The sequence below is a fragment of the Cydia strobilella genome, chromosome 12, assembly GCF_947568885.1.
Source record: "Cydia strobilella chromosome 12, ilCydStro3.1, whole genome shotgun sequence".
NCBI lineage: Eukaryota > Metazoa > Arthropoda > Insecta > Lepidoptera > Tortricidae > Cydia > Cydia strobilella.
In genome coordinates, this window is record NC_086052.1 from 11,185,009 (window position 1) to 11,198,837 (window position 13,829).

Consider the following 13,829-nt stretch of genomic DNA (forward strand, 5'->3'; position numbering starts at 1 on the left):
TAGGCACCTCTTTCGTCCCATTAAAACCTATAAGATTATGGGGCAATGGCATAATAGAGGCATTTTATGATAAGTATTGAAATCGGTTTATTAATTCTGTTCATACCTACATATATTACGATTACCTAACAAAGTCATTTTTGGAATATTCGATAAGTCTAAATTTATTTAAACATTTTATAAAAGCGATAAATCCGAAACATGTCGCCAAAAGCGACTAAAAATAATAGTGAGTGAAACCGTACTGACCTAAATATTTTATAAAAGCATTAAATATTAAATAAAAAGTAATATGAATGATACTTTCTAAACATATTACAGTAACACGGGTGCTGATATTAGAAACACCGGTATTTATAAACAACATTAAATTTATTCCATTTACCCTGTAACTTAACACAATAGCTGAAAGTATCTCTAATTGATAGATACCTACATATATACCTTAGTGAATATTTGCTTATATCTACTTTGTATATGTCACTTGAATACCAAGATCATAGCTATATTGTTTGAAGATGCTCTATTATTCTGACATCATAGGGCGACGTGCCTCGCCAACTATTATTGTACTCCCCAAAGACAAAATTTTGGCAAAGGATCACTCGTGAATAAATATCGTAATCCTTTGACGCTTATCGCTACTAGCGCCGAAAGCTTGCTTCAGTCCCGCTATTGTCCGCAGATTTTTGTACTAATCCCTGCTCAGCGAGCTCTTAACGACTTAACTCGAGAGCACTTCTCAAATTTCAAGTTTCACTAATTGTCGCTTTGACATTAAATTGATAATAAGACGGAGTTTTGAGTGGAACGGGCCGAATCTACAATTAATAGTTAAATTGTACAATTAAGAAGTTATGAAATGCCTTGTAATTTATCACCTCTGACGCCAGAGTCGGCGCTGCAGCTGCCCCTGTCTCCGACTAGTCCCGAAGGTCCTCCCAGCATCATAGGGGGCCCTAATCCGAGGGACGCCACGCTCTCACCTTCAGACAGACACCCGGCTGCTTGCAGCTGTCTTCTTGCCTTTTAAACACATTTATTTTAGATAAAAACATGAATTTACATAATCCTCCCCTAATTTATTTGATGCTGTATTCTCTTCTCAATAAGTTTAATCTCGTTTCGTGCCTCAATAAATTTAAAGAAGATATTAAATTTAAATAAAGTAGGCCACCACTTTCCGTGAAGCACAGAGGCGCGTTAACATTTAATGACAGTTTTCATCAAAGGACCATGGATAGCTTAATAATTACTTAAGACGTGTGTTAATTCGACCTATATTTCAAAGAACTGGCTCGAGGAAAGTAGGCCACCAAAGTAAAGTTATTAATGCAAGAAAATGATTTTGAAGCGTAGTGATTAACATATCAATATCCCTTTTATACACAGCATTTTTTGTAAAGTAGCAAAGGGACCCATCGCAATCGCGACAGTTTAGTCGCAAATGCATGTTGAGAACATTTGCGACAAATTTCCCCGCAATAAGGACCTATAGTGTTTTTCAAATTTTTCATTCCATGCCATTGACGTTTCAAACCAATCCTTTCTTAAAAAAATAACTTGAATCCTAATAGGCCAAAAAATATATATCTTCGTAGCTTAGAATATCTCATTATAATAGACACAAATCACCAAAATATATACCTATAATATTGTTATAAAAATAAAAATATACTTTTATATCGTTGAGTTTAATTATGTAAAACAGAACTAAATTGCAATAGAGTACGTTTGACTACTTGACTCTACTTATATCGACCGAATCGATTTCGCTCGTGTCAAATCGTTACAGTCGCGTCCAATTGTGAAGGTATGTTTACTTAAAAATATAAATCATCTTATATGACCTTTGCATATTTAATCTAGAATGGTAAAAAATCGTTTGTAATTTGCATTGATTGTCACAACCCTATAATTACTTTTTGATATGTGTCATTCTACCCTTCCCGTTTGAAAAAGACTATAAAGGAGCAATTTGAAATGGTAATTTAATTAACATCGACCATGATGGATGTTCCGTAGTGAGCATTCATCATAATATCCTGTCGATATGCGTTTATTTATTACGCTTTGAGAGACAATTTCATCCTCCGATGTCCGACAGATTTTGGCCTAATATTCAACATAGCAAATTGATTGATGATTTCGGCGCTGTCTCATTTTCATAAATCTGAAAACTTTCTAAACATCGCACCAAAAGTATTTAGCTATTATTTTGGATTAAATTCAACGACGAGCGACGAACTGTTGTTTATCTTTGAAATGACGTTGTCGAAAAACACGAGGTTTCCTTAATGAATGGCTGCAGTTGGAAATAGTGGGCCTCGCCTGCCAGAAATACTTTAGCAACTTAACCCCATTACCGAGCGAGGTCACTCAACCAAGTTATCTTCGTAGTGGCACGGATACCGAGTTCCGTCTAAAACATTTGTTGCTCCTACATTCCTTTATCTCTTGTCTGTAGTATTGATACGATACTTAAGATATTGAGTTTGGCCGTCAGGGAGTTTGGATTGGATGCATCGATAGCTTCTGTCGTAGCATTGCTGGGAAGCGTTCTATTAGTTTAAGAATCTGATATATTTGTTAACTCCCTTGGGTTCTTTTCCTTTTTGTAACCTTTGCTTTTCTGAACTAGAAATGTAAATGGACAAATTGTCGTGAGTACTCTCTGACTGGTCCATCATTTACAACTTAAATAATATTTTTCACGTTTCTTATAATTTTCAGGAGATAGGGTGAAATAACCTGCCTACTTATGTACACCGAATCCATATAAATCTGAATACACATCTTTTTACCTTGGCTCTAAAGACATACGGATTACAGGCTATCAAATTCTTCTTTAATATCGGTGCACAATATTTTGAGGGTGGGTCTTGGATGCCATGCTTATAAAAAAAAAACGCAAAGTACATGGCATTTCCGACGCGACCAAGAAAAAGATAGTGCAAAGATCTAGCATAATACTTTCTTGGCAAATAATATCGGATAAATAGCATCGGATTAACTTTGCGCGCGGTAAAAGAATATCATAGCGCCTCGAATTTATACCTAGTAATATTTTACAGTCAAGGTATTACGTAATATTTTAATTTGTATGGGCAACGACTATATTAAGGTAGTGTGTACATATTTTTGACACTTTGTTTGTGTCTTTAATACCTTGACTATACTCGTACAACAATATAATGTTATTTCATGCTCGTGTGATGGGTAGATATTTTTTGGTTGGTGGGTTGCCGACCTTTGTTAAATCATACGGGCCAATTCGAATTTTAGCTGTGCGATCTGATTCCGATACGATAACTGATCTGTGAGTGTCAATAGTGACGTTTTGGTTGAAGAAATGCCACTTTTGATACTGACAGATCAGTATCGTATGGGAAACAGATCGCATACCTAACTAAAACACAAATTGACCCGATACTCACCTCAAACAGTTGCTCTCTGGCATGCCTGAGCTGCGTATCTCTCGCACTGAGAGCGGCCGCTAACTGCAGCGAACGCTCGGCCTCGTCGCGAGCGTGTCGAAGAAGTGCCGCTCGTTCGCGCTCGCGTTCGGCGCGCTCTGCTCCGAGTGCAGATGACGCGCCACCTCGGGAACGCATCTTTAGGAAAACGAATAAGTTCCATATACTTATGCAATTATTTTTGAAAGATGGAAAAAATCGACAGTTATTTATATTATAACTTCATTTAAAAACTATAGTTTTTTAAATATTATTTCTATACGAGAATGTAACCTCGTGCCAAACAACTGTATAATTATGTTATACTATGTTATTGCTCATACAATTTAAACAGGTGACGACGTCCAGTCAAATTAACTATAATGGCCTTTAGTAGCCCGACGGGTGCTGTTCTAATTTTACAACATAGATATTAGATTTTTATAAATAAATAATGATTGTTAACTTTTTACACCGTAGGTAGGGGTCTTTTACGTCCCGATATTAAATGCAATTAGTCGTCATAGTTGTCACTAACTCAAAGAAAACTTATCAAGCTGTTTTTATATATGAAACAATAATTGTAATATGTGGTTTGTATACCTATGTCTGTTTAATTAAGCATGCCAAGATAAATTTTCGGACCGTGATGCATACAAATAGTTTTTGTTTACTTGTCAGTGAACATTTTGACAAAATAAATATTACCTAATTGAAACGTACAACTTGCAAGGATAGAAACAAAACGTAGTTTTAATTACGCTCTACGAACTTGCGGCAAACTGCAGTTCTGTTTAATTTATTATAATGCTTGTTTAAAGCCATCGCGCTACCGCTGTATAATATTTCCAAGAATACAAGTATTTTAAGCTCATTAAAATTCGGACTCCTTTTGTTTGACGCAAATACGAAAACTATATTTATATTTTGAGATATTAACGCAGGAATGTATATATCTGCACTTTGATTAATAATATCACAATATCCGGTTACTCGCAAATTGAAATTTGGTATTATGTCGCGTGATACTATAAAATTAAAACGCTATCTTTACATAAAACCTGACCGTTTATTAAAATAGGTCCCTTATTATGAAGGAATAAACCAATTAGTCATTTTCAATTCAGAGCAGTTCAAAGTCAACTGTGGATTGTGAAATTTTTAAACGTTTGCTAATAATTTATTAGACCAAGTAGTGAAAATGTTACAGTATGTTATATATTTATGATCTACTCACAAAACCCTTTCACATGCCACATGGTATGTTTAAAACAAAAAAGTAAAAAACTTTGTACTGACGTCACAGCAACTACCCCCACGACTTTCGTGCTTGTCATCTCATATATTTGTATTCAGGACATCATACTGAATGTACTGATACCAAATATACCCATGTCCGAGACGACATGAGCGATGAGATGAAATAAACTGTTCATTACCAGGTTAGAATAGCGTTTACCTGCTCATAATTTCTGATGAAGTCCCGCAGTTCTTTCTCTTTGTCCTCCAGGGTAGCGTACAGTTGCTTCATTTGGTTGAGCAAGTCAAACTTTTCCGCTTTCAACCTTTTTTTGTCCGCTTTCAGAGCTGTAAAAGAAAAGTTCTATTTATTCCGTTTTTGAAATATACTACCTAGAAACAACTCTGCATTTTTTATACCTTTCTGAATGGTATAAGTCGACAAACTGGTAAAACTAGTACGTTTTGAACACGCTCCAGAGCATTGCAGCCATGAATATGTTTGGAGTAACTGGGGAAAGGCGTGATACAGATCAAAGAGGGTTTATGGACGAGATTTCTGCCCCGTTGCCATCTACTGTGAACAGAATAAACCCCGAGTGTCACTCTTTTAGCGCATCCGTCCGCCTGCATGCGGCTTGTGTGCTTGGTCGTTCAGTTTCTAGACATTCCCTCGGTTCGGACAAAATATGTACATATCAAACGTTTCAACGCGAGAATAGAAGTGATCCAAAGAAGTCCTATATTTTTATATGCTTTGTAAGACCGTTTCTCAGCGCTGTGACGACAGAAAATATTGGTGCAATTCTCTATTTGATGTTACTTTGAAAGGGATTCGTGCGCAATTTCCCCCGTATTTATTCGAACTGTTCCGTTTAGTTTATCATAGAGCGTGCCATTTTCAAATGTATTTTCTATTGTAAGATGACTTGGAGTAACTTAAGAATGATACTTAGATACATTTTATAGGCTTGACATCTCTCTCAAGAGACCTTAGTAAATGGCGTGAGTGTTGGTGTCGCTAAAGTATCTTAAATGCTTCTACTTAGTTTAATACATTTTCTGAATTCAGACCTATCCCATTTATAAAGTTAACTCCATGAACATTGTGTGCCGGTATGCATATTGAAAATTTAAATGTATTTAGTCGAAAAGAACCCTTGGGCAGCGCATTGGCTCAAACGATTAGCCCACTTTATTGGCTCAGTTGAGCCTAAGCGGCCTTTGATCGGCGTTCCATTGGGCGTACCTGGCAGAGCAGCTGTGCATTTGCGATCCCTGTGTTTACCCTTATGTACAAATACGTTAGTCTGCTATGCTAAGTAGCTACCTGATCCGGATTATATACGTACATAATTAAGATGAGAGCCTAGGATTGTTAACATAGGCAGATTACGTACGTAACAACTAAGTTTCAAAGTGTTAATGTAACGAGTATTCATATTCCAAGTACAAATACTTCGTGGAAAAAAATATCCTTTGTGACTAGCTTCAATAAGCAACAAAAAGAATTCATTACGAGTAAAGTAAAAGAGTTGGTTTACCAAAGCCAAATTTGTTCTTTTTGAAGCACAATTCTTTGACGTAAATTTATTTATCTAAGGCCCACTTGCACCATTCCACTATCCCAGGGTTAAGCGGTTAAACCGTTAACCCAGTGTCAAATTGTACTGGTAACTATGGTAACTCCAGGTTTACCCGGTTAACCCCGGGTTAGTGCAATGGTGCAAGAGGAAGAAGGGAATATTATGCGCAAGAAAAGTAGGTCACGATTGTGACGGCGTCGAGTTTGATTTTCGTCAGTGTAATGGCTTTAGTGGGATGTCAGTGGGAGTTACCGCGGAGCACACATAACGTGGCGACGTGACCAGCCTGCCAATGCAGCACGTTCTATGTTCACAGGTCACTTACTCGCTAGATGAAGCTTATAAAACTCCTCGCAGTCATCACACGTACCCAACCCTTCCCATCGCATCTAAGTTTAGTAGCATTGCACACTGCGTGGGAATCTACTGATGTGGGAAACAAGTCATTTGCATGTACATACCTACAGCAAGCTGCAAAATTACATAGACACATAATGAATTCATTTATTCATAATGTTTCCATGCAACTGTGCAGCAACTACAAGAGCACCTAAAATGTTGTTACACTGCGAGTCTTTCTATATTCTTGAATAAGCAGTCTATAGAGAGTAAGTCTGTGTCTAAGCTACTTTTCGAATTATTATGTAGTTTATCAAACGACTCGCCCGCTTTAGGTGCGTCGTGAGCGGTACGCTACAAATGGCCTACTTAGGTACTTTGATCGCTTTAGTTTACTTTAGAGGAGATATGGAGGCATGGAGGCCAATTCAAACATGCATTTTATGTACATGTTATTCGCGCTCGTACTTGTTCGTACATTTATTGGCGCGAGCGAGATGCACTGACGAATGACAACAAAATGACATCATTTTGTTCCCAAAATGTATGTTCGAATTGTGGGCCTCATGGATATGATGAAACTATCAACGTGGATCAAATGGAACATCTTTGTCAACCATTTTGCAATATTTATCTCGTATAAAAGCCAATACATTTTAATGGCGTTATTTTAATCCATTAAAATCTGAGATGATTTTGCATACGACTTTACAAATAATGAAGTTACGAATCTTTATGAATAATAAAATTTATCGTGTTGCTGGCCGCACGGGTAAATATTTAAACAAATACGTGGGAGAATTTCAGACTATAAATTAAAAATGTTCATTGTCATTTTCATTTCATTCATGTAACCCGTGTATGCTTTTTTGTAGCTAGGTGTACTATTGTACGTACGTACCTATGTATTGACAACTTTTACGAGTGCTAAATAAATACTACCAATTTAATACTACCTATTTACGACGAAGAACCTTGATTGTTAGGTACTTACAAAAAATAAAGTAACTATGTTGTACAAGACAACTTTATTGCAGAGGCCGGGAAATGGCAATTCGTGTACGAGTATCGATTCTGTCGGACTAAGCGAAGCAGAGTCCGACAAAGAAGACGAATCCACGAATTGCTATTCCTGCCGAGGCATATACATATACATATAGTGTTTTCTCCAAATAAAGTAAAATAATCATTATTTTAGCATCAAGCATCACTTTAATCGAACCTTCATATCAAAAACGTCAAAAACAATCTCCCTCGTTAATATTTTTTTTAAAGTTAAAGGCACAACTCATACTGCCATGTCTGCCATTCAGTAGGTACCATTTAATATTCGTTCATTCAACTTAATTGTGCAATAAAAGCTGTATATGTGAACGCCTGAGATCTTTAAAAAATATATAAAAGATATATTATAGTCTTTGATTTTATCAAAGAGGGATATAATAAGATAGAGCGGTACTGTCATAGTAAATTTTGTAACCACTGTAAATTCACTGCCATCTATCGACATACTTTAAAACTAAAAATGAAGATTTATAAAAATACGTTAAAATGTATTTAAATACCGATAAATGATTTTTTTATTTGCATTAATTATTTTTATATGATTTTGACCGATGTTCTTTCACTGATATGCGTTAAAATTATAAATAACAAACGAAACCGTCAACGCCCTCTATACGAGATTAGGCCAAATCTAGTGGCGCCGTCTGATCGAGAATCAAATTTTCGTGATTTTCGAGGCACCTTTTTTCCTTAGACTGTATCCATCTATTACGGAGTTATATCTATCTTTGATTTTATTAAGCAGTATTCGCACGATCATACACGACGGTCCAGTAAAAAGTTGAAGAAGAAGAAGTTGGTTTATCTTCCTATCTCACTCTATTCTATAGCTTGAAATGACTGCTGACCCATGTAGACGCGGCTATAATAATAATTGGCTGTTTGATATGTTTTTCTTAATGGGTACATTACATATTTTTAAAAGGTAAAAAACAATACCGTAATAACTTCCCGTCCGCTTAAAGAGGACAATAATGATTTGAATTTATTTAATTTGAGTTTGACCATAAAGAAGAACTTCCCGTACTATTTTTGGTACAACAGATGAACATTTCCGAGCATATTGGAGAACATTTAATTACTGCTCTACTTGGTAACTTTTCGGGCCCTAGTAAAGTAGTAAGAAACTTTCTCCTTGCAATGTAATAAATTGTAGTCATATGCGCAGCCGGAATTACCTACGTCCGCTCCAGTTCGTTATTAATGTAGGCTCATTATGCTTGTGATATTAAATTACTTTCAAAATGTATATGAGAACGGGGAGTTTTAACATTTTCCACATCAGCTACTTACTTCATACATACTTACTTCAACTTACATTATTGCAAAAGATTGTTTACACACACATCATACGTCAAACTATAATGCAATTAAGAAATTCGCAAGCAGGGACCGGACAACCCTTTCCGCGATAAAACCCTTTCAATGGGCGACACTTAAACACGGCTAACACATTGAAAGACTTTCCCTTTTGAACTGCAAGCCCATTCATACCCTTACCTTTGACTAACCCTTACCGAAAAGCTAACCAAAAATAAGGCTAGCTCTTAATAAGGGTTACCCTTATCTTTAAGCGCTTTTTATAAAGGTTTCCCTTTGCGTGAAGAGACAGGATTAGTATATATCTACGGTAGTGTATGAAAAGGAAAGAAAATACGTGCCTAGTCAAAGAACGCCGCCGTCGCCGCCGACGATCGCTCGGATTCGAAGTAATGTGTGCTTTATGAACAAGGTAGACGACTTAAATTAGCACGCTTATATGCTAAAAGGGAAGCCCTTTATAAAGCTAACCCTTATAAGCAATATGCAAGGTGTTGGTGAGCGGATGATAAGGGTTTTGTAAGGGTATTTAGGCTACCGATTACTCAAATGTGGTAGCTTTATATAAGGGTTTTTAAAACCAAAACAAAGGGTTTCGTCTGGCAAAGGGTATGGTGAGTTAAGCCTTATGCAATACCCTTATAAAACCCCGATAAGGGATAGCGGGCCGGTCCCTGTTCGCAAGGTATGTACATTGGCACCGAATGATAAAAAGTTTCTATATCTACACAATTATTACCTAGTATAAGTTAAAGCATTTTTTTTTAGTTTTTTACCAATTCAGAAATCAGAAATCAGAAACATTTATTGTTCAAACTGTGTAGGTACAAGAAGTATAGCTAGGTACATTTTTTTTATGGGTATCATCAGTTTTACCCTTTTCGGGCATACAATTTATTTTATCTTAAACTAAATTTTAATATACATTTAGGTTTACAGAGTTATAAAATTCTTTTAGGTTATAGAAGACTTTGTCTATTAAAATTTTTCTTAACTATGGACAATACTATTTTAGAATATTCTTGCAATTGTTTTCTTATTTTCGAAACGCTCGTGCTGAATTTTTGTTATAATGATCGAGAAATAATCAATCCATTTTCTTTGAGTTAGTACTTTAAGGTAGTCAGTTACTAAGTCAGGTAAAAGGACTATTTAACGCAACGCTAAACATCGCATATGGTTCATCGTCCGGCAGTTAAAGCATGTGTTACAAACTTACAAACAAATTTACGGACGCTTAGGCCGCAAACATTGTCACGGGCTATTAGCTCGCAAGCTGCGTCGCCTCACTACCTCGTTTACGCCAATCACGACTCCAATTGTACTCCTACAGCAGAACATTAAAGGCCATTTTCCTATTAACTCTGCCTTTGTTCCTGGCACCCGAACAAATTACGGGCGAAATTCGTTTACCACTCGATTAGCGCGATCGTACAACAAATATTTCTAAAGGTCAGATTCATTTCACTTGATGAGAACAATCATTAATATGCCTTTGTGCAAAATAAAAGCAATTGATTGGGTAAAATAACGTAATAGAAAATCACCAAAGCAAACAAATTCACAAAGAAAATTAATACGTCAACTCCGCGCTCTTTTTGACCTAAATTCCTAGTAGCAATTGAAATAAATTGTGTCGAAATATAAATTGATATTCTTTTAACGTTGCTCATAGTTCATTGTGCTCGCGCCTATATAGGTATAGTCAGCTTTAAAGTATTAGCTTAGCACCCCTGCATACATGTTTGTATACAGGGGTACTAAGCCAGCAGTTTTACTGACTGTGCACATAAGACTATAAGTGTATAAGCGAAAATGTTAAAATTATTTAGACCAATTTCGTTCACATGACGTTATCATGACTTACACGTCACAGCCTCTCTGGCAAGCAGTAGCTCTCTTTCCAGAAGCTGAGGGTCAAGTGGCGCAGCGTCCGTCTCGCCCTCTGCCTTCGTCCTCTCTAATAACGCTGTCCCAGCCTCGCCTCTCTCTGCTGCCGCTACCAGCAGCCGACGGACTCGTGTTAATTCAGCCTGTTTACAAGGAAAATTATACCACGAATTATATTTAAGAAGATAACCGCTCTGACATTTGATGAATAAGGTGCGTTGGGGTAAGATTGAACGGGATTTTCATGAGGGGTAAGACAAAAAATCCAGGTGACCAGACTAGACAGGATCCAAAATAGATACATCCGGGGGTCGTTCAGTGGCCGAAATACCGCATAAAATGCAAGAAATCCGCCTGCGCTGGGTCGGCCACGTAATGCGCCGAAATGAAGACCACATGACTCGAGAGGTACTAGCCATAGAAGAAGGCAAAAGAGGTAGAGGCCGCCCACCAACCACCTGGATGCAGACAGTCCAAAAAGACTTGCTGACGACGGGCTTAACGCCAGAAATGACGCAAAACCGCCAAGATTGGCAAAAAAGTATCAGGAGGGCTGAACCCAAATAGGGATAAAAGCCAGGGGATTGATTGATTGTAAGACAAAAAATCGTCCGTATGCCGAAGCATTACGGGCGACTTTTCACCTTACTCCGCATGAAAAACCCTTTCAATCTTATCCTAACGCACCTGTACAATCGTTTTTGGTGGCTAACGACAACGACATCTATAAGAGATGGTAGAATAAAGTCCATCTAAGCTAACTTTGCACCGACTTGAACAGAACAACCACACATTTTCATAGAAATTTTATATTAATAGACATTACCACACTATGTCATTGCAAATGGTATGCAGTGTTGGCTTGGTCCGCCTCTACCTATTTTATTACAATAGGACATCGGGTTTTGGAAAATTTACTCCAATAGTGAGTATATTTTATTTAAAATCTAGCTTTGTTTCCTCACTGTGTTGACAAAAGTATTTTGTATCTACTTGAAATGTCGTTTTAGTCACTGTTCTAAAGGGCTTGAAAACGATAAGTGTTCAAATTGACCTTTACAATTCCTCAAAGATTTTGTAGTTAAGTATCAAATATCTTATTCAATTGCATTTCACATGCATTACACAATTTTAAAGGTCTCTGCGGACCTACATACGGCCAAAGAGTGTATCCCAGTATAACGGCTACGTAAAGAATGTTCCCAAGCGTATCATTCTCCACTGTAAACAAATTTTGACGTAACGACCCCGTTACGCTTCCGACAAACATCAAAGGAAAGTGAGCTTTAGTGATGTCAGGATAAAGTTCGTTATGCAATGAGTTAGATTTAGGATAAAAGTCACGTAATGTAAAATTGTTCACCTGCAAGCGTTCGTTCTCGACCCTCAGCCGCCTAGCCAGCTGCGCGGCCGTCAGCATCCCCGGGGAGGCCGGGACCTCTTCCTGCCGCGAACGGTCCGATCGCCCGCCGGGGGACGCCGCCTCTGTTTAACAAACACATTTTTGTAAACATAGACTACCTCCCATTGGCTTCACATTATTAACCATTGACATAGACTTGTGATCACCACACAAAGAAATTCTTATAAGGAAATGTCAAACATACTAATTTTTTTTTAATACAATCTTCTTATAATTAGCCGCATATAATTAAGTAATTATATAACATTTTACAAAGGTTTGTAAGAGGTTGTTAAGTTTTATGAATAAGGTAAGGGGTAATACCTACTATACGCAACTGAAATGAGAGCGTCAGTGATCCAGCCAGTATTTTAAGTGATCTGTGAATTTTTACCATCATTTTACGCCATCATTTTACATCATTTTAGAGAAAAGCAAGTCATAATTTACTTGGAATACATTGTTGTAAAGGTGTTACAACTTGGAGCTTTTTAAAGGACTTTGATTCTTCGTCAAATGTTTACATCTGCAGTCTTTTCCCGTAATTTGTTTTCCAAGTTTGAGCTCGTTTATAAACCTACACCCTGTTTTGATGAGTAAAGTATCAGAGTTGGGAAAAAGCAAATTAAACTCCGCAATCGTAACTTTATTTATAGGTAAGTCTTTATAGTTTAAAACGTCCAGTTTTCTAAAATCAACAATATTTAATTGACTCCTCCACGGTCCGTTTATTTAAGTTCCGTGGACCACGGAACTTAAATATTAAAATAAACTAAGTAATATAACATACAGACTAAAACAAGTTACTTTACTTTGAATTACGGTTTAGATGGGTACAAGATTCTGATCTAGATATAGATTTGATCGCTTACAACTCCATTGTCGTTAAAAGCCAGTAGAAAGTTTAACCACAGTTTATTAATACATGAGGTTTATACGACACCCACCATTAGCCGGCATATGAAAGCTTTTGTTTAAGTGTGGCGTGCCGCCGCCGCAGTCATACAAATGGAATAGCTTATGGCGACGTAAACATAGTAATAACGTGAAAGTTTCCCCAGTCACGAAACCCGCAGCTCGGGCCGGTCCAGACAAATCGATTACCTACGTACGTACGTAACACGCATCAAGCCAATGCTAGTGTTGTTAAAAGTCCTCGGTTGCATATTTGTAGACTAGTTATTTACCTAGTCTTCTCAATGTCAGTACTAAGCTTGAGTTTTGAACTTATTATAGGTTGTAATCACTTACAAAGAGTAACCAGTTACGTAATTATTTTATAACAATTTTTAAGACACGTTGTATCTATATATAACACAGGCTTTTATACGTCTATTTTTTTCCTTTGGTATTATTTAAATAAAACCTTATTTATTAAATTTACATGACACCTTCGCACCACAATAAAATAATATAATACACTAGTCCTTCAGGGTCACGCTTCAAAAATACTCTAATAGGGAGGCGTATTCTGATTGTAATAACAGGTTATCAATTTGATCTGGATTTGTTATGTATATGATCTCTCAGTGC

General features: G+C 36.9%; 1 protein-coding gene across 8 annotated transcripts in view; it reads right to left on the bottom strand.

Moving 5' to 3' along the window:
* LOC134746121 (kazrin) overlaps window positions 1-13,829 on the bottom strand; it is a 125,682-nt gene that overhangs the window by 19,729 nt on the left and 92,124 nt on the right. For all 8 annotated transcript variants that reach the window (XM_063680390.1, XM_063680391.1, XM_063680394.1 and 5 more), the window contains 5 exons: window positions 12,258-12,379; window positions 10,872-11,037; window positions 4,915-5,042; window positions 3,438-3,614; window positions 882-1,026 (listed from right to left, as the gene is read on the bottom strand). In XM_063680390.1, the coding sequence (XP_063536460.1) occupies window positions 882-1,026; window positions 3,438-3,614; window positions 4,915-5,042; window positions 10,872-11,037; window positions 12,258-12,379 (738 nt within the window). The remainder of the gene's footprint in view (window positions 1-881; window positions 1,027-3,437; window positions 3,615-4,914; window positions 5,043-10,871; window positions 11,038-12,257; window positions 12,380-13,829) is intronic.